This window comes from Paramisgurnus dabryanus, chromosome 5, assembly GCF_030506205.2.
Source record: "Paramisgurnus dabryanus chromosome 5, PD_genome_1.1, whole genome shotgun sequence".
Classification (NCBI taxonomy): Eukaryota; Metazoa; Chordata; class Actinopteri; order Cypriniformes; family Cobitidae; genus Paramisgurnus; species Paramisgurnus dabryanus.
The window spans coordinates 40,110,435-40,127,624 of NC_133341.1; the positions used below are offsets into that span (position 1 = coordinate 40,110,435).

Here is a 17,190-nt window from a genome sequence, read left to right on the forward strand (position 1 = left end):
TCCGTTGGTCTTAGTAGATGATGTAACTACAGAAGATATCTAAACTCTTTGGTTATTTTTAGCACGATGCTAATGGTCTAATCAGATTCAATGAATTGTGCTAAGCAATGATAAAAGTGCTAGCGCCAGACCTGGAGATCTGCTGAATGGATTCCAAAATGGTAAAAATCAATTGTTTACCTCTAGGGGAGCTGGAAAATGAGCATATTTTCAAAAAAAGCGGAGTGTCCCTTTAATATTCTTATCCAAATTGTATCCAAAGTAAATATTTCTGTATAATCTAATCTCTTTGCTTTTATAAGTCTTTCCCCACTATTGACGAGTTATCTCATCAATTAAGAGAAAACATTTTCCTGCCAATGACGCTTTCCTGGCAAGTTTTTACGGTAATCTGTAATTCCGCTACTATCCACTAGATAGCGCTCTTACACAATTTATAAAAAACGAAGGCAAACACTACTTCAACAACATTTTAAACTCTGTGTATGTTTTGATAATCGTTCTGAATCTGATCTCTAACAAAATTCCCTTACAAAAATACAATTATTAAAGCTTTTTGCTCAAGAAGCCTACCTATATTAAAGAGGTTATAAAAAGAGAACAAATGGAGATGGATGAAACGTTTTTCCTGTTTTGTTTGTTTGAAAGCAGAGGGTCTGTTCTTTCATTTGATATATTTGTATGTTTATATATTTATAGAAGAACATTTTCCTGCGAGGCATTTTGTAAAAATCGCAAAAACTGCTGGCGGGCAACGTTTTAAAAAAAGGCTGGCGGGGAATGAGATAATACCATTGTTTTATTCACAAATACAGTATGCGATTAAGTACAGTTTACAGAAAACCCACCTTAATTTCACATACACAAAAACTTGTGTAATAACATGTGAAATGTGTGTGATTTTCATGTAAAACTCAAATGTATTTTTTCTGTAAAGCAAATACAGATATAAACAGTGTTGGGAGTTACTTTTCTAAAGTAACGAGTAAAGTAACGCATTACTTTATAAATGTACACATTAATATTTCATTTACTTGAAACTATCAAGTTACTTTTTTTTGTTTAATTAATTTGATTAAAAAAATTATGTACTGAATTAAACTAAATGTAGTCACTTATGCCTGTGTGAGAACAGTTTGAGTCAGAAACTAAGATGGGTGGCCAGAGCTCGACATTTTTGTGATGAAATATGCAATTTCTGAATGCAAAACTTTTCAGTCATAAAAACACCTGCAATGGCTGAAAAAGATCACGCCTCAGCCAAGAAAAAGTAACGCAAAAGTAACGTAAGCATTACTTTCCATGAAAAGTAACTAAGTAACGCAATTAGTTACTTTTTTTGGGAGTAACTTAATATTGTAATGCATTACTTTTAAAAGTAACTTTCCCCAACACTGTATATAAAGACATTTGTTTCTGTTTAAGTACCTCCATTTTTTCCTCTAAAAAGTACCATTTGAGACATAATCTTCTTTTCGTCATATCTACTACTGAGAGTCTTCGTCCCAAAGGCACAACTGTTTATGAGGTGTGTAGAAGTCAAACTGGTAGCCTTTGCTGCAACTCTTAATGCCACACTTGTAGGGACTTGACCCCTGACCCCGACAGTACTTAAGCTGGCACGGGAACCACTCCAGGTTTAACTTGTAACTGCAGGCACAGGGCTGCCATGGGTCGGTTGTGGACTTGCAGCTCTGTAAGCCATTGACATCCAGAGTCTGTGGAAGCACCTTAAATATTGAGCCCTCGACCCCTGTAAAGCAAACAGACTCAATGACAAAATGCATTTTTCAGTACGAAGCATATCAACTGTTGGGTTATCCTCAGCAAACAATGCACTTTGTGTACCTCCATAATAACTTACTATGTGCTGAATTAATAATGCATTTCATGTGAAATTACTGTGTTACTGTTAAAGAAATAGTTGTTGTTATTTCATGCTGTTTCAAACCCATATGGCTTACCTTCTTCTACTAAAAAAACACACAAAAGAAAATATTTGAACAACTAAAATAACAAACTTTGATTACAACTGACTTCCACTGCTTGGGAAAAAACAGCTCAGGCATTGTTTAAAAAGAACGGCATGAGGAAAAATAAATGATGGCAATTTTACATTTTCTATAAAAATATACCTAGCTACAAATGTTTAAAACACAGGCCACGGTACCACTGTTTACTGAGAAACCATGCATACTGTGTTATGTTAAAATGACCTCTGTCCAGCCAGTGCTTGACATCTTGCTCCCGCGTGTACACGAGGTCCTGTGCTTCCCTGCAGACATTTCGGATGTGAGTACTCAGGTGCCATGAAATACTCATATTGACCACCGCGTTCATACTGAGCCGTTCCACTCCATACACTTCCTCTGCACTCCGCACCACATGAGGGTTTTTCTGTTGGGTTCACAAAATTAAAATTAAAATGAAATCATTAAAGCAAATTTTTTGCTCTGCCGACTCCTGTTTTGGATGCTGGTCCCCTAGCACAGAATGCTGATATGTTGGTGTCCTCTCCAGGCTGCTTAATTACAGTATCTTAACCAGATCTACTGGTTAGATCACAACCAAACCAGGATTAACCAACATAAAGCACTCTGGTAAATATTGATGCTGGTCTATGAATGTCAGCATGGTGGTCTATTGTGCTTTAAAATTATTTGAATTTTTACCTGTCTGAGTCGGGCCATGGCTTGACTGGGAATGAGCTCTCCATGATCCAATCGGGAGATGAAGCACAGGGCCTGATACTGTATCTGACCTCTCTCTGGCTCCCCGAGGACCAATGCACGAAAAATCTTCACATGCTGTTTGAAACAAATAAGATGTGCTTTAGAGACACAAGCATGAGGAAACAATACATTTCAATGTGTAAAAGAAATTAGACTTTGCAAGACTAAAGTGTATGTTTTTTATCTATTAATTAAAACGGATATACTAATTTAATTGTGTAAACAAACAAACATCACGACAATGATGGAAAAAACTAATTTATTTACACACAACAACGCTGTCAAAAAGATCTGCATTTACACTAATCCGCTGTATTAAGTATGTCAGGTCAGTAGATGGCGATGTTACCTTTTAAGAAACTAGAGCTCGAGCGATATGCGTTTTTCCAGCCCAGTCTCACGAAATTTCGTTATATAGTCCCGTATTTTTTTGATTCTTTTTTCGTGATATTATCACGACTTTCCGCGTTTTTCGTGATCGTATAACGAATTCCTGTTTTCGTGTGATTATCACGTATTGGTTACTCAACTGTTTTGTCCTATTTTCTTACCATTGTCGCTTCGGTTTAGGGTTAGATTTACATAAAATGACATCCCTACCCAAACCCAACTCTAAAGGGCGATTTATAGTCGTGCGTAGGTCCTACGTGTGTTTGCACGTCGACGCGGACGGCGACGCACAAGTATAAATGAAAACCGATGCGGAACCTACGCCGTCGATGCTACGCCGTAGGACCTACGCACGACTATAAATCGCTCTTTACCCTAACGCCAGGCGACATATAAAAAAAATAAATCAGAAAAAATAGTATAAACCAATGTATAAAGTGACATTCTAATGCAAGCACCAAATCTAACCCTAAACCGAAGCGACAATGGTTTAAAAATAGGAAAAAGCAGTTGAGTAACCAAAACGTGATAATCACACGAAAACAGGAATTCGTTATATGATCACGAAGAAACGCAGAAATTCATGATAATATCACGAAAAAAAGAATAAAAAAATAAGTGACTATATCGCGAAACTTTGTGAGACTGGGTAGGTTTTTTCAGCCGATACAGATATTAGGGAGTAAAAAAAGACTGATAACGATATATCGGCCGATATTCTTTAGGTGTATATTATAGTACAGTACACATATACTACAGTATATTATACCACGGTTTGGTGGTTATTTTAAAACATTTGACAGGTTAGGCGTGCCTTAATTATTTACAGAAAAATAATCAACACCTACGGAACATTTTTTAACCAATCAGAACAAAGCATTCAACAGACCCGTGGTATAATAACTAATTTATAATGTGTTATTTATTAAAAACTTTTACTTGGCTTAGTTCTTGAACCAGATCAAACCAGATAACAAGACTAACTTTGATAGTCAAAGTTTAAGCAATTTAGTCAAATGTTTTTCATGTTTCAAAATCATGATACATTCATCTAAAATGACAGCATTTTTATGGCATACTGAAGTAACCTGCCAAAACCGTGCTATTTTTTTCTGCGTGAACAGCATTAAAAAGTTCTTGTAAACACATTGTGAAAATGCAGAAACTGTACATTCTTGGGCACGTTATATTTCAGTTTTGCATATTTTTTCAACTAAATTGCATTTTGTTGCGTTTTTAAGTTACTCACACGCTTGAAATCAGACAGGAATGTGATGAGAGTCCCGTCTCCCTGTTTGAACTCGACTTTTATGATGTCTTTCTCACTGTCTGCCTCTAAGATCTCCTCGGTTATTTTCCCATCATTCAGACGAACGAGCACCCTCAACTCTGAACAAACGCTTAGCGATAATAACACCGTAAACACGACGGGAATGGCAAACTTGCGTACATTACAAACGACCCTCGAGATCATTTCACACAACAAAGGGACATAACGGCGCTGTGAATGATTTATTCAAAGTGATAAACCGGCGAACAGCGAGTGGAAGTTCCTGTTAGGAGAACTAATGACTTTCATTTCCATCTGCGCCTCGTACCAAATGTGTCACATAAGCAACTGGGGAAACAGGAATGCGCTTGAAAGGATTTTTTGTTGTTGGTTAAACTTAACTCTTGACGCTCCTCTTGTTTCCCGTCACTTCCTCTGAACTTCTCGCCTCGGGTTCCCCCAGCACTGCATGGGGGCCACATCTTAAAGACACAGTGCCTCACTTCAATAAAGCCAAGTTTACGGAATAATGAAAATTTGCTGTTAATTTACTTACCACAAGAATATCCAAGATGTAGGCTAGGTGACTTTTTATTCACCAGTAGGACATTAAAGAAGATTTTTTTTTAGCTAAAACTGCTTTCTGGTGATTCATAAAATGCCGGTCCACAGTTCTTGAAGAGTCCAAAAAGCAGATATCCTTAAGAAAATTAACCATGGTTTTACTAAAGTAACCACAGTTCAGCCAGCCCATTCTCATGATTTGTGTATAAATAGCAAAAGGTGTGCAATACACGTGCCAAATTCCATTTTTTGTGTTTTATTTAACCATTGTCGCTTGGGTTTGGGGTTAAAACAACTTTTTGTTACATAGAATGACATCCAAACCCCAAATTCTAACCCCAACTCCAAGTGACCATGGTTTAAAATTAGACCAAAACATGCAGAAAGCGATATATTATATGATATCCTAAAGCAAATCCCAAACCCAAGCGACAATGGTTTAAAAAACCAATACATAAAACAACACAAAATGCGGAGTGGGAAGGACTGGCATTTCATATGCATGCAAAATTTGGCACATGTATTGCACAACAAATGCGTATCTTGACTGCCAGCTTTTTTCTGCCGAATGCCCAAATATTTACCTAAAGTTTTAATATTTTTCAACTCTCGACACTTAGCGGTGACCCTGGGAAAACCGCCGAACGCCGCGCTTCCATTGGAAACAATTGAAAACATACACCAGCCGCCGGCGTAAAAGCTTTGGTGTGCACGCCCCCTTACGAGACTTTATTAAAACTATATTGGTTAATTTTGTACCAACCATATTTGTCTATGCATGAAGTTACGTTACATGTCCTCTTTCACAGTTTAATAGGAAATATAGCATTTAATTTCTACTTTACATTACATTAAAAAAGTAAATTGAAACCCAGCTTATTTTAGGCCCTATTATAAAGGAAGCCTCTCTAAATAAAGTATGGGAATGTCATGATGAAGAAAAGGGTTGTAAACGTGGTCAAGTCTGTATGTTCCCATTGAGCCGCTTGCATAAGCCCATCTGTGATGTTCAAGTAAACATTTACCTATTTGCCTATTTTCTATTTGGCTTTAAGTACTTATAATTAACAACATACTTAAGGTTAGAATGATTTTTTTAATTATTATCACATTTTATTGCTTATTTGCACTGTGGGAAGAGCTTTTACAAGATTTTTTCTATTCTGTTGGTTTGTGAGATGAAAAATAATCTGTGAAAAATCCAGATTGCCTCGATATGCACATCAGTAATGTTTCTTTTCTAAGGACTGTTTGTAAAAACTTCTGTGTCCTAATATAACTATGGCCTAATCGTGGATTTTCTAAACCCTGTCCAGAAAACTGCCCCTTAAAGCCCTTGTGAATGATGGCCAACCCTGGTTGTGTGGTAAAGAGAGCAGTGTCCTACTATCAATGTACAACTCACCTGCAGTGGACGTTTAACATTCAAAAACACGTGCACTTATATACAGGTGTCTCAGACATATGCTTTTCTTAAATTGACCACACAAAAACACATATTTTAAAGATGTTTCAAAATCAATGTTTTATTGCTTTCATTATATTGCTGTCAGTTAATTCTCCTTTAAAGAGGACATTTCACAAGACTTTTTTAAAATGTCAAATAAATCTTTGGTGTCCTCAGAGTATGTGAAGTTCCATATAATTTATTATAACACGTTAAAAAGCCACTTTATAGGTGTGAACAAAAATGTGCCATTTTTGGGTGTGCAGATTAAGGGGCGGTGTTATCCCCTTCTGACATCACAAGGGGAGCCAAATTTCAATGAGCTATTTTTTCACATGCTTGCAGAGAATGGTTTACCAAAACTAAGTTACATGTTTTGCAGGTTGATAAAAGCACTGGGGACCCAATTATAGCACTTAAACATGGAAAAATCTGATTTTCATGATATGTCCAATTTAATACAAGATATTATGGAACGCAACATCAACTTTACAATATATTTTATTGGTTTGCTCTTAAATGGTTTATGTTCACTTTAGGAATCTTAAAGGAATAGTCCATTTTCTTAAAAGAATTTACTCACCACCATGTCATCCAAAATTTTGATGTCTTTCTTTGTTCAGTCGAGAAGAAATTATGTTTTTTGAGGAAAACATTGCAGGATTTTTCTCATTTTAATGGACTTTAATAGAGCCCAACATTTAATACTTAACTCAACACTTAACAGTTTTTTTCAACGGAGTTTCAAAGGACTCTAAACGATCCCAAACGAGGCATACGGGTCTTATCTAGCGAAACGATTGTCATTTTTGACAAGAAAAATAAAAAATATGCTCTTTTAAACCACAACTTTTTGTCTAGGTCCGGTCCAGCGCGACCTAACGTAAATGCATAGTGACGTATAGGGAGGTCACGTGTTACATATATAAAACGCACATTTGCGGAGCATTGTAAACAATAAACTGACACAAAGACATTAATTTGTATCATTCGACATACAACAACGTAGGAACGGTCCTCTTTCAACACACTTGTAAACACTGGGGCGGAGTTTCGCGTTCGTCCTCTGTGACCTCTTGACGTCATGACGTATTGCGTGGGATCTAGACGAAAAGTTGTGGTTTAAAAGTACATATTTTTTATTTTTCTTGTCAAGAATGACAATCGTTTTGCTAGATAAGACCCTTATGCCTCGTTTGGGATCATTTAGAGTCCTTTGAAACTCTGTTGAAAAAAACTGTTAAGTGTTGAGTTAAGTGTTGAGTGTTGGTGTCTATTAAAGTCCATTAAAATGAAAATGCAATGTTTTCCTCAAAAAACATAATTTCTTCTCGAATGAACAAAGAAAGACATCAACATTTTGGATGACATGGTGGTGAGTAAATTATCTGGATTTTTCTTTTAAGAAAACTGACTATTCCTTTAAGAATGGTTAAACACCTTTCTATCTCCAGTATAACTGCTGTATGCAAATACAGTTTTTAGTATACAGTAAACCGTACGTTGGTTAATTAAGCTCCTCTGAAATTCACAATTCCAAAGATAAAAATGTCAACAAAAAAAACTAAAATGTTTTAAATAACGCCATGTATTGAACAACATCCTCGAGCTATACATTTTCAAAGCTCATTTTCAAAATTGTAGTCAATCCTTCATTCCAATATACAAGTGAAGAATAATTACACCAGCAAAATAAACAAAGTATTCGCCTTGTCCTTGGAAGGGGTCCAACACTCGCCTTCATAAATAGAATGCTTGGAGAACCCAAACAATTCAAGTCCTCAGTTTTAGGAAACTGGAAGTTGGATTAGCCTTAGATCCCTGTGGAAACAAAACAGGACAGGAGAGATGGCTTAGGAACCGTTGTGATATAGACACTGGTGTATTTTTTCTGTTATATACAAAATTATCAAATGTATATAAAGACAGCAATGGTGTGATGAATGGAAGACACTAAATCTATACATGACAGCACAATAGATAGCGACGTGACGTGAGAAAGAAGCACACTGATCTCAACCCCGGCAGGACGATACAAGTCCTTTCTTTTCCACATCAGGATCCTGATCACTCTGTCTGGGTTAATTTTATGATAACAACCTGCACTTCATCTCCCTTATTACACACTTATTTGCCACATAAGTAAATTGGATACAAAATATCTATTTAAATATTTTGGTTTGTTTGTTACTGTTTCATAATGTACAACTTCTAGAATGGTGTGGTTAATGAATATTTTCGAAAGCGTCCCAGTCTCAAAGGGTCATGAATAAGGAGTTTAACTTATAAGGTGAAATTCCCTCATACCATAAAAGATGCAGAAATGGTTTATTTCTTCTTTCCACCCAAAGACATGCTCTCTGTTTTCTTCTTCTGTGCCTGAGGGCAAAGTACCAATTAACCCATTATCCAAAATAATGCCCCAAAAGCATCTACAATAATCCAATTTGTATTCTGAACAAGAAGATGTTTAGACGTGATGAGATGAAGTGTTAGTTTTGCATATGTTAAGTCACATAGAGCTTGTTACCTCTGACATGGCATCATCTATTTGTTTCAGTTCTTCGTAATGATCACGCGAGTCCCTCAAGGGCTGAACCATGATCTCCTCAATCTGAGGAAAAAGCTTAACGCAGAGGGTCTCCTTGGTGTTATGCTTGCATATTCCAACCCCAAAACTCACACAGTATAGTCTTTATAATTTAAATTCATTACCTTCATGACAGTCTCAAACATTGGGATGAGGACAAATTTAATGAAGCCAATTTGTGCCGTTGGCTTAGTAACTTTGTCACGATCCATAAAAGGAGCCACGGGAAGACCTTCTGACTTCTCTCTGTCGCTCTGCCACAGCAAACCAAAAAGCAGTCAAGTCATATTGCTTAATATTTATACATGAACAGTCTGTTTTCGAAAATTTTGACTGATATCCTTAGCCAATGACAAAGCATTCTTCTTCTACATATATATTTAAAAACCTTGTTAGGTCGCTGTAAACAGTATGGTGCAACTCTATAAAAGAGATCTAACAATCACCCGCCTCCACCCCGAGCTCCACCTGCCTAGATCTGTTTATGGAATACTGTGCATTATATTGCAGTGGCATCACTTGCATGCTCACTATGTGTGTTTTATCAGTAGCAAGTCTTCATCTAGTTCTGCCAAGACTTGTGATGACCATTAACATGCTTAAAAAATTATCTTGAGCGTTGTCATGGCTCGCATTAAATTACTACAGCACTCTGAAGATACCTGCATAAAGTACTCCTCCAGTAGACAGTCCACCCATGGTTCTGCCACCTCAGTAGGTCTGACTTCATTGGAGATGTCACAGCACTTGATCATAACCATCTTTAGCTGTATCCACACAGAATTGTGTAAAGAGTAATGAGTAATAATGCATTTAAAAGGCAATCCAAGTAGTAAACCAGAGGAAAAGATGAGAAACACATACACATTTGACATGCTCTTCGTTGGTGAAGTCAAAGTTGTCCACTTTCTGTTTGAAGGCTTCCAGTATCTCTCCATGCCTGACCATATCGGTCGCCAGAATGAGAGTAATGATTGCCTAAGGAAGGCACAGAAATATGTTAAGGATAATATGTTTCATATAAGTGACTTAAAGAGACACTCCCCTTTTTTTTGAAAATAGGCTCATTTTCCAGCTCCCCAGAGTTAAACATTTGATTTTTACCGTTTTTTATTTTCCGTCGGTACATCATGTAACTTCAAAAGAGTAAAGTTTTAAATAGGAAAAATATTGAAACTCTTTGGTTATTTTTTAGCGTGATGCTAATGGTCTAATCAGATTCAATGAATTATGCTAAGCTATTATGCTTATGCTAAAAGTGGTACCGCTAGACCCAGAGATTGGCTGAATGGATTCCAAAATGGTAAAAATCAAATGTTTAACTCTAGGGGAGCTGAAAAATAAGCAAGTGGAGTGTCTCTTTAAAGGAATAGTTTACCCAAAAACGAAAATTTTCTGTTTATTTACTCACCCTCAGGCGATCTGATATTTTTGGTGGCAGTTTTGCCTTTAAGCACCATTATAGAGCGGGATTGTTGCAAAAAATGATTGATTAGCTTCACAAGATGTCAATATAGTCATGGGGATTACTTTTGTATTGGATTAATCTGCTTTGAACTCTAATGCTGCGTTTACAACCAGCCGCGGTAGAGGCGTGAAGCACGAGTGATTTCAATGTTAAGTCAATGTGAAGACGCATTGACGCGCGTCTGGAGGTCTCATGTCCCGAATGAGGCGCGGCACAGAATTGACCGCATAGCGTGGTACACGCAAATGGTGCTTTTTGTGCATTTTACGGGAATTTGCGGCTGAAGCCTGAGTTGAAAAATTTGAACTTTGGCGGAATTAATTAATAAAATTCAATTATGGATGATTGGTTGATTTTAACTATAAAGCAAACATTTATGTAAATCAAATCTAACTTTATTTAACCTGTAAAATGTTTTACCTGTTTATAATATTACCCATTCATTAAATGGTGATGAAAGTGAGACTACCACATTTAATTTACATGCTGGTTATTCAAAACCATGTTATTCAACAGCACCTAACGGAAGTCAATACTTTTTCTGGTTAAGCTAAGAATATAGTAAAAGCTATTTTCTTTGTTCCCCACATTTGTTTAAGCAATGCATCGCAGCACTTTACATATAATTGCCTCCAATGGTATGAATCGTTTCATTGTTACCTAACTTTTGTACGTCTTTGGATAAAATTGTCTACTAAAATGCAAAGACGTCTCCTGCTTCTCAAAAATCATTTTATGCAACACAGTTTGCCTTTGGGTAAAGACTGCATCTCACAAACATCAGGTGGATCTGACAAATCAGTTTGAAATACCTGTCGTATCTGTTTGAAGGAGTCCGGCTCTACATTGGCAAATATGTTGCATTCAGGCATGGAGAGGATCTGGAAGGCCACAGCACAATGATGGTTCTCCAGTGGGGAGATGTCATTATAGCGTACAGCCAGCTCAGTACGAGCATTAATCTGATACCTAAATGTAGGAAAAATTGTCCACCATTACAGTGTTTGAAATTAAATGCAACACAAATCATATTTTAAAATAATGAATTATATTGATGCAAGTTTACCGTTTCTACTGTTTCAAGTTTTTGCAACTACAAAGTGTTAATTATTTATCTTAATTTGAAAGGGTACATCTATTTATTTGTGATGTGTTGCTTGATAAATGTTTCTTGATCATAAATCAATGGACTACAATTCAAACATGAACTTAAAGGTATCCAAAACTTATTTGGGACTACTATTCAGAAAACTAACCAAAATGTCAAACGATTGCATGTGATTACACAATAAGTGTTATAAGTGGGTTAGTAAAGTGGGATATGTCAGTGACATACGTGTTGTTGTATCCCGGGTGGTCCAGATCGTGGCACACTGCTGCAGTCATCAAAATACACATGTCTGTCATAGTCAGCCTCTCCTGGGAACAAAAGCAGGCAACATGTTTATCTGACAAACGTACAGAAGCACATCCTTAACAACATGCATGCAGAAATGTGTCACTGTGACCTCACCTGAAGGTTACACAAATGGAGCATACCGTACATCATCTGGCTCACACAAAAGCAATGGCGGAAGTTGTGGAAGGGATTGTCGCGATAATTTTCTTGAATTGCCAGCTTTTATTAAGCAGAGAAATGTAATTGGTACGTGACTCACTTCAGTTTTTTTTTTTTTTTTTTGCATATCAACTTTTTCTTACCAGCCATCTCTTAAGAGTTATTGGGTTCATGTTGAACTCCTTAACCAGTCCAAGGTCATGATACATATACTCCAAACAGCTAAGCATCTGTAAAACATGCAAAAAAATGAGTTTCTTAGTTAGTATGTCTTGTTTAAAGCACAAAAAAGTTTAAGTCAAGATGCATTTTCTTGATGAGCAAAGTAACTTAAGAACATAAGTCTAGTTTTAAGACAAAAAAATCAAATAAATAAATTTAAGTAAACTTGTGGATCAAACAAGTAAAAAAATCCTGAACTTTTTTCTTAAACACTTAATTAAAAAAAATTCAAGAAAAATGTGTTTACCCCATTGGCAGATTTTTGTTGTTGCTTGTTTTATCCACAAATTCACTTACATTTGATACATTTTATCTAAAAACTAGACTTATTTTCTTAGGTCATTTTGCTCATCAAGAAAAAACATCTAGATTTAATAATTTTTAGATATTTCTACTGAAAACTAGACAAAAATACTAAGTAAGAAAGTCATTTTCTGCAGTGTACTTAGTATATTGTCTTGTTTTCATTACAAATATAAAACAATTAAATCAAGATGTAAGATGTAAAATAAATCTAGTTATTAGAGAAAAAAATAATCAATTTATGTTAATTTGTGCTTAAAACAAGCAACAGCATAAAAAATATTAATTCTTGAATTAAGTGTTTAAGAACAAATTCACATAATTTTTTTGGTCTAAAAACTAGACTTACACTGCAAAAAATGATTATCAAGAAAAAAAATCTTAGTATTTTTGTCTTGTTTTCAGTAAAAATACCTAAAAATTATTAAATTAAGATGCTTTTTCTTGATGAGCAAAATGACACAAGAAAATAAGTCTAGTTTTTAGACCAAAATATAAAATTTAAGCGATTTTGTGCACAAAACAAGCAAAAAATAAATCTGCCAATAGGGTAAGCTAAATTTTCTTGATTTTTTCTTGAATTTAATGTTTAAGAAAAATGTTTTATGCACAAAATCACTTAAATTTGATATTTTTGGTCTAAAAACTAGACTTATGTCGTTTTTCTCATCAAGAAAGCATCTTAATTTAAGAATGTTTAGATATTTTTACTGAAATCAAGACAAAAATACTAAGAACCTGTTTTCTTGAAAATCATTTTTTGCGGTGTATTTTAGGTCATTTTGCTTATCAAGAAATTGCAACTTGATTTAAGAATTTTAGGACAAAAGTACGAAGAAAGGCATTTTTTGCAGTGTAGTTAGTAATTGTGTACACTTTAGTGTCTCTAACCTATGCTATTAAAGTTTTTATACAAAGACAAATCATAGAAAAAAAGGGCAGTTTTTCTCAATCGTTTCTCATAATACAGATGATGTTTTGTGCTTCTCAATTACAACTAAAACATTTCACATCAAATGATTCCAATACAAAATCTAATTCATGTGTCCACACTCGTTTTATTTCTTTAATTTATAAAAATCTATAATTTTATGAAAGCAACATTTAACACAAATACTGTAAAAATATGACAAACCTCATTATGTTCCCAATGCCACACATCAAAGGTGGGCTTCTTTAAAGTTTCTATGGTCTCCTGAGAAAGTGTGTACTGCAAACAGAAAATGCATAACGTGATTACTTGATTTTATTTGATTTTGCTTTGAGAAAACAGAAAGATTTTACCTTTGGATAGTTTGGTACGTCTCGTCTGGGAGAGAGTTTCTTTCCATCATCTGTAAAGTTGTATTTGCAGTTGCAGTTCACTCTGGTTATGAGAAATATGCCAGTAGATATTTAACATTGCCAATATGTATTTACACAAAACACATTCAAATAAAACATGACACTGCCTGTGAAACCCAGCTAAGGTAAATTCATCCTATACATAATTCAAAGAACATTTTATGTGAAAATATAACCTTAATATCTTTAATATTAAAGGAATAGTCTACTCATTTTCAAAATAAAACGTAGCGATTTTCTAAGCAGATTTAAAAGAGGAACTATATTGTATGGCGGAACAGCACTTTTGGGAGTACTTCGACTCGGCGCAGTAACACCCTCCCTCTCCCATTATAAGAGGGAGAAGGGGAGCGGATTTTTCAGGCGAGTTGAAGTACTCCCAAAAGTGCTGTTCCGCCATACAATATAGTTCCTCTATTAAATCCGCTTAGAAAAGCGCTACGTTTTATTTTGTACCACCAAACTTGCTCGTATAACTACTCGTCTTAAATAGGAAAAACGTTGATGTGTTTGGTCACTTCTAACTTTATCTCTGTTTGATACCATTGAATGAATGGGGCTAAGCTAAATGCTATCGAAGTGTCCCAGCGCGCTCCAGCGCTTACGTGCACGCACACAGATGATAGAGGGATGTATCAACTCTTCTTAGTTAAGGTAATAACATATTTTAATATTGAAAATGAGTAGACTATTCCTTTAACTAAGTAAAGCCATGATTGAATCTATGTGAAATCAATGACTGATCAATCATACGACTTCAGCCGGGAAATGCTCACTAATTTAGTATACTTGTACTTATTTTTTATATAAAGCAAAATACAATACAATGCAATAAGTAAATCAAATATGATAGGAGCAGTGTGTGCTTGTACCTCACTCCTCCTCTAGAGGTCATTTCATCCCTTAGTTTCTTCAGATCGTTCTTGCACTTCTCAATTTCCACCACTTTCAGTCCTTCCACTTTTATAATACAAAGATTCAGATTATACGCTCGCAGCACTTTAGAAAGATGCACAACATAAGACGACAGCATCGCTCACATTCAACTTTCTTTTCCAGCATGGCCAGTCTGTCGGTCACTTCAGTCTTTAGCTCATTAACTCTAAAGGCCCTGAAACAGAAATCACATCGCATTCATTCTGTATTTTGCAACAATTACATATAGTTATAGGATATGACAAGCATCTCACCTGCTGAACTGCTCGGCCACTTGCGACAGTACGTTCTGGAACATGTCTTCTTTTTCTTTAGTGGGAATAAAGGGCATTTATTAATATAGTCTGTTATTGTCATATTTCTAAACTAATCATTTTTATCCATACCTCCTCCCTGGTTCGTGGAATGGGGTACAACTTTATACAAGTTGCTAGAAACAAAGAAAAAGCAGGCAGATGCATATTCTGTTTCTTGATTATTCATTAACAATTAATTTAATTTATAATTCAGATTCGTATTATAATCCTTATAATGTTAATATCTTACTTGGGATTGTTTACAGGCATGGTGGGATCAATAGATATTAATGCTCCTTCTTTGTCTATTAAAAGAATAGCTGTGGTTCTGGAAAGATATAAACGACAATTTAACACACACAAATATAGATGAGCCACATCATACAGTAAGTTTATATATGAGAGGACGCTGACCTGGCAATATTGGATGATGAACAAAGAAGCTCCTTGATATCACACGGGCTACAATGCCGACTGAAAATCACCTGAAACCACAAAAGTTTATCAATACTGCATAATAAGTTAATAAACGTATTATTTGTTCTTGAATAAGTTCACTGTAAAACCTAAAAGTTAACTCAACTCAAACCATTTAAGTAAAACCGGTTTGCATTAGTTTTAAAACACATACATTTGAGTAATGTGAACTTTAACAAGTTGAGTCATATGTAGTTATGCACTTATTTAAGTTCACACTTCTTAAATATAAGTGCATAATTGCACATGACTCAAGTTCACAGTACTTAAATTTATAAATGGTCTAAGGCAACCGGTTTGCCCTTGGCAGCTGTTACAGGTACTTGTTCGTGTCAAAATCACCTGTCACCCACAATGACCCTCAATATATATTTTCAACATAAGTAGATGTCTTAAAGAGGTGCCTGTCATTTTGTCTATTTCACAAGCAGACTTTTAATTACTGACATCATTTAAATTTGAATTCATTTATTAAATACATTTCATATTGGAGAATTTACATGCATTCTTAAAAAAAATTATGCAAATATTTATTATGCACTTGTGACACAGTGGCCCAAATAAATATTTAGACACTTAAGCCTTTGTAAAAATAATACATTTAATTTTAAATGTATGAACTACCTGATAACCCTTTAATTAAATTAATGCTTTTTTGTTATTATTATTATGAGAATGCATATTACAAAAATAAAATCAGTTGATATTCCTAACTTTTTTATATTTGAAAAAGTTGAGACTCACTCTTTGCACTTTTCCATCCACATCCAGATAAATAGTTTTGGGAGCATAGGATGAAGAACTTGACCCCATGATGACCTCTGTTGTTGATGATGGTTTAACAAGATACTCAATCTATAGCCAATGTCCTGTTCTGGTCCACCAAAGTACTCTTTAAAAATAAAGTATAATTAAGCAAATATACAGCCAAAATGAAGAGACCACTCCAGTTTTGACTTTAATCATTATTTCTAGATGGATTGGGACCATTTTAGTCCAGTGTTTGACATAAAGCCACACAACGGCAAATATAAAAGACAAGAGCAATGCAAAATACAAAAATACATGTAAAAACCTTAGCAATTTGTTGTTGAGAAATGTTTTTAAACTTGTTTTATTGAAAATCTGAAAAAAAATTGTCATTTTTGTTATTTTGACCAAGTTTCTCCATTTAAAATTCTCAGTAAATAAATGCAAATAAAACATAATGTTAATTAAGAACTTGCAAAAATATTGCCGGTAGTTGACAGAGTGAAACAAAAATGATAATTTTACTTAAACGCATACCTATAAATACCATTGTAATGGTCTTATTTATTCTGCTCTGTATATACTTCAGCTGTCTCCGATCTGTTTAGATACAAATGACTGTCCAAGTTATGTACAACTACTAATTTCAAAGAACTTGATTTATGGCTGTAAAACATTTGTGTAGATTAATACTGGATGTAAGCAGCAGGCAAATAAAAGGTGCTGACTTACCTCAGCAGGTGCCATTCAATCTCTGGCCGCTAACAGAGATGCTGATGAAGGGATGCTGGGGTTTTAAGCTCCGCTCTTTATCACCCACACCCCTGCTCTCCAGTGTTGCCA

General features: G+C 35.2%; 2 protein-coding genes across 3 annotated transcripts; both read right to left on the reverse strand.

The window, feature by feature from the left end:
• Window positions 1–163: 163 nt before the first annotated feature.
• oafb (OAF homolog b (Drosophila)) lies at window positions 164–4,822 on the reverse strand. Its single transcript, XM_065284127.2, has 4 exons — window positions 4,372–4,822; window positions 2,673–2,807; window positions 2,217–2,397; window positions 164–1,753 (listed from the first exon to the last, which is right to left on the reverse strand). Exons 1-4 carry the CDS (start codon window positions 4,594–4,596, stop codon window positions 1,488–1,490), a joined length of 807 nt encoding a protein of 268 aa, XP_065140199.1. The 5' UTR covers window positions 4,597–4,822; the 3' UTR covers window positions 164–1,487.
• A 2,953-nt stretch (window positions 4,823–7,775) lies between these two features.
• pde9ab (phosphodiesterase 9ab) lies at window positions 7,776–17,190 on the reverse strand. Of its 2 annotated transcripts, XM_065284651.1 has the most exons (20): window positions 17,080–17,190; window positions 16,342–16,489; window positions 15,535–15,605; window positions 15,371–15,448; window positions 15,211–15,254; window positions 15,079–15,133; window positions 14,929–14,999; window positions 14,761–14,848; window positions 13,829–13,910; window positions 13,680–13,754; window positions 12,163–12,249; window positions 11,975–12,079; window positions 11,798–11,880; window positions 11,274–11,430; window positions 9,858–9,971; window positions 9,656–9,760; window positions 9,119–9,247; window positions 8,934–9,029; window positions 8,711–8,782; window positions 7,776–8,224 (listed from the first exon to the last, which is right to left on the reverse strand). In XM_065284651.1, exons 2-19 carry the CDS (start codon window positions 16,408–16,410, stop codon window positions 8,732–8,734), a joined length of 1,560 nt encoding a protein of 519 aa, XP_065140723.1. In that variant the 5' UTR covers window positions 16,411–16,489; window positions 17,080–17,190; the 3' UTR covers window positions 7,776–8,224; window positions 8,711–8,731. The 2 variants fall into 2 exon arrangements, with proteins under 2 accessions (XP_065140723.1, XP_065140724.1); XM_065284652.1 differs by lacking the exon at window positions 8,711–8,782.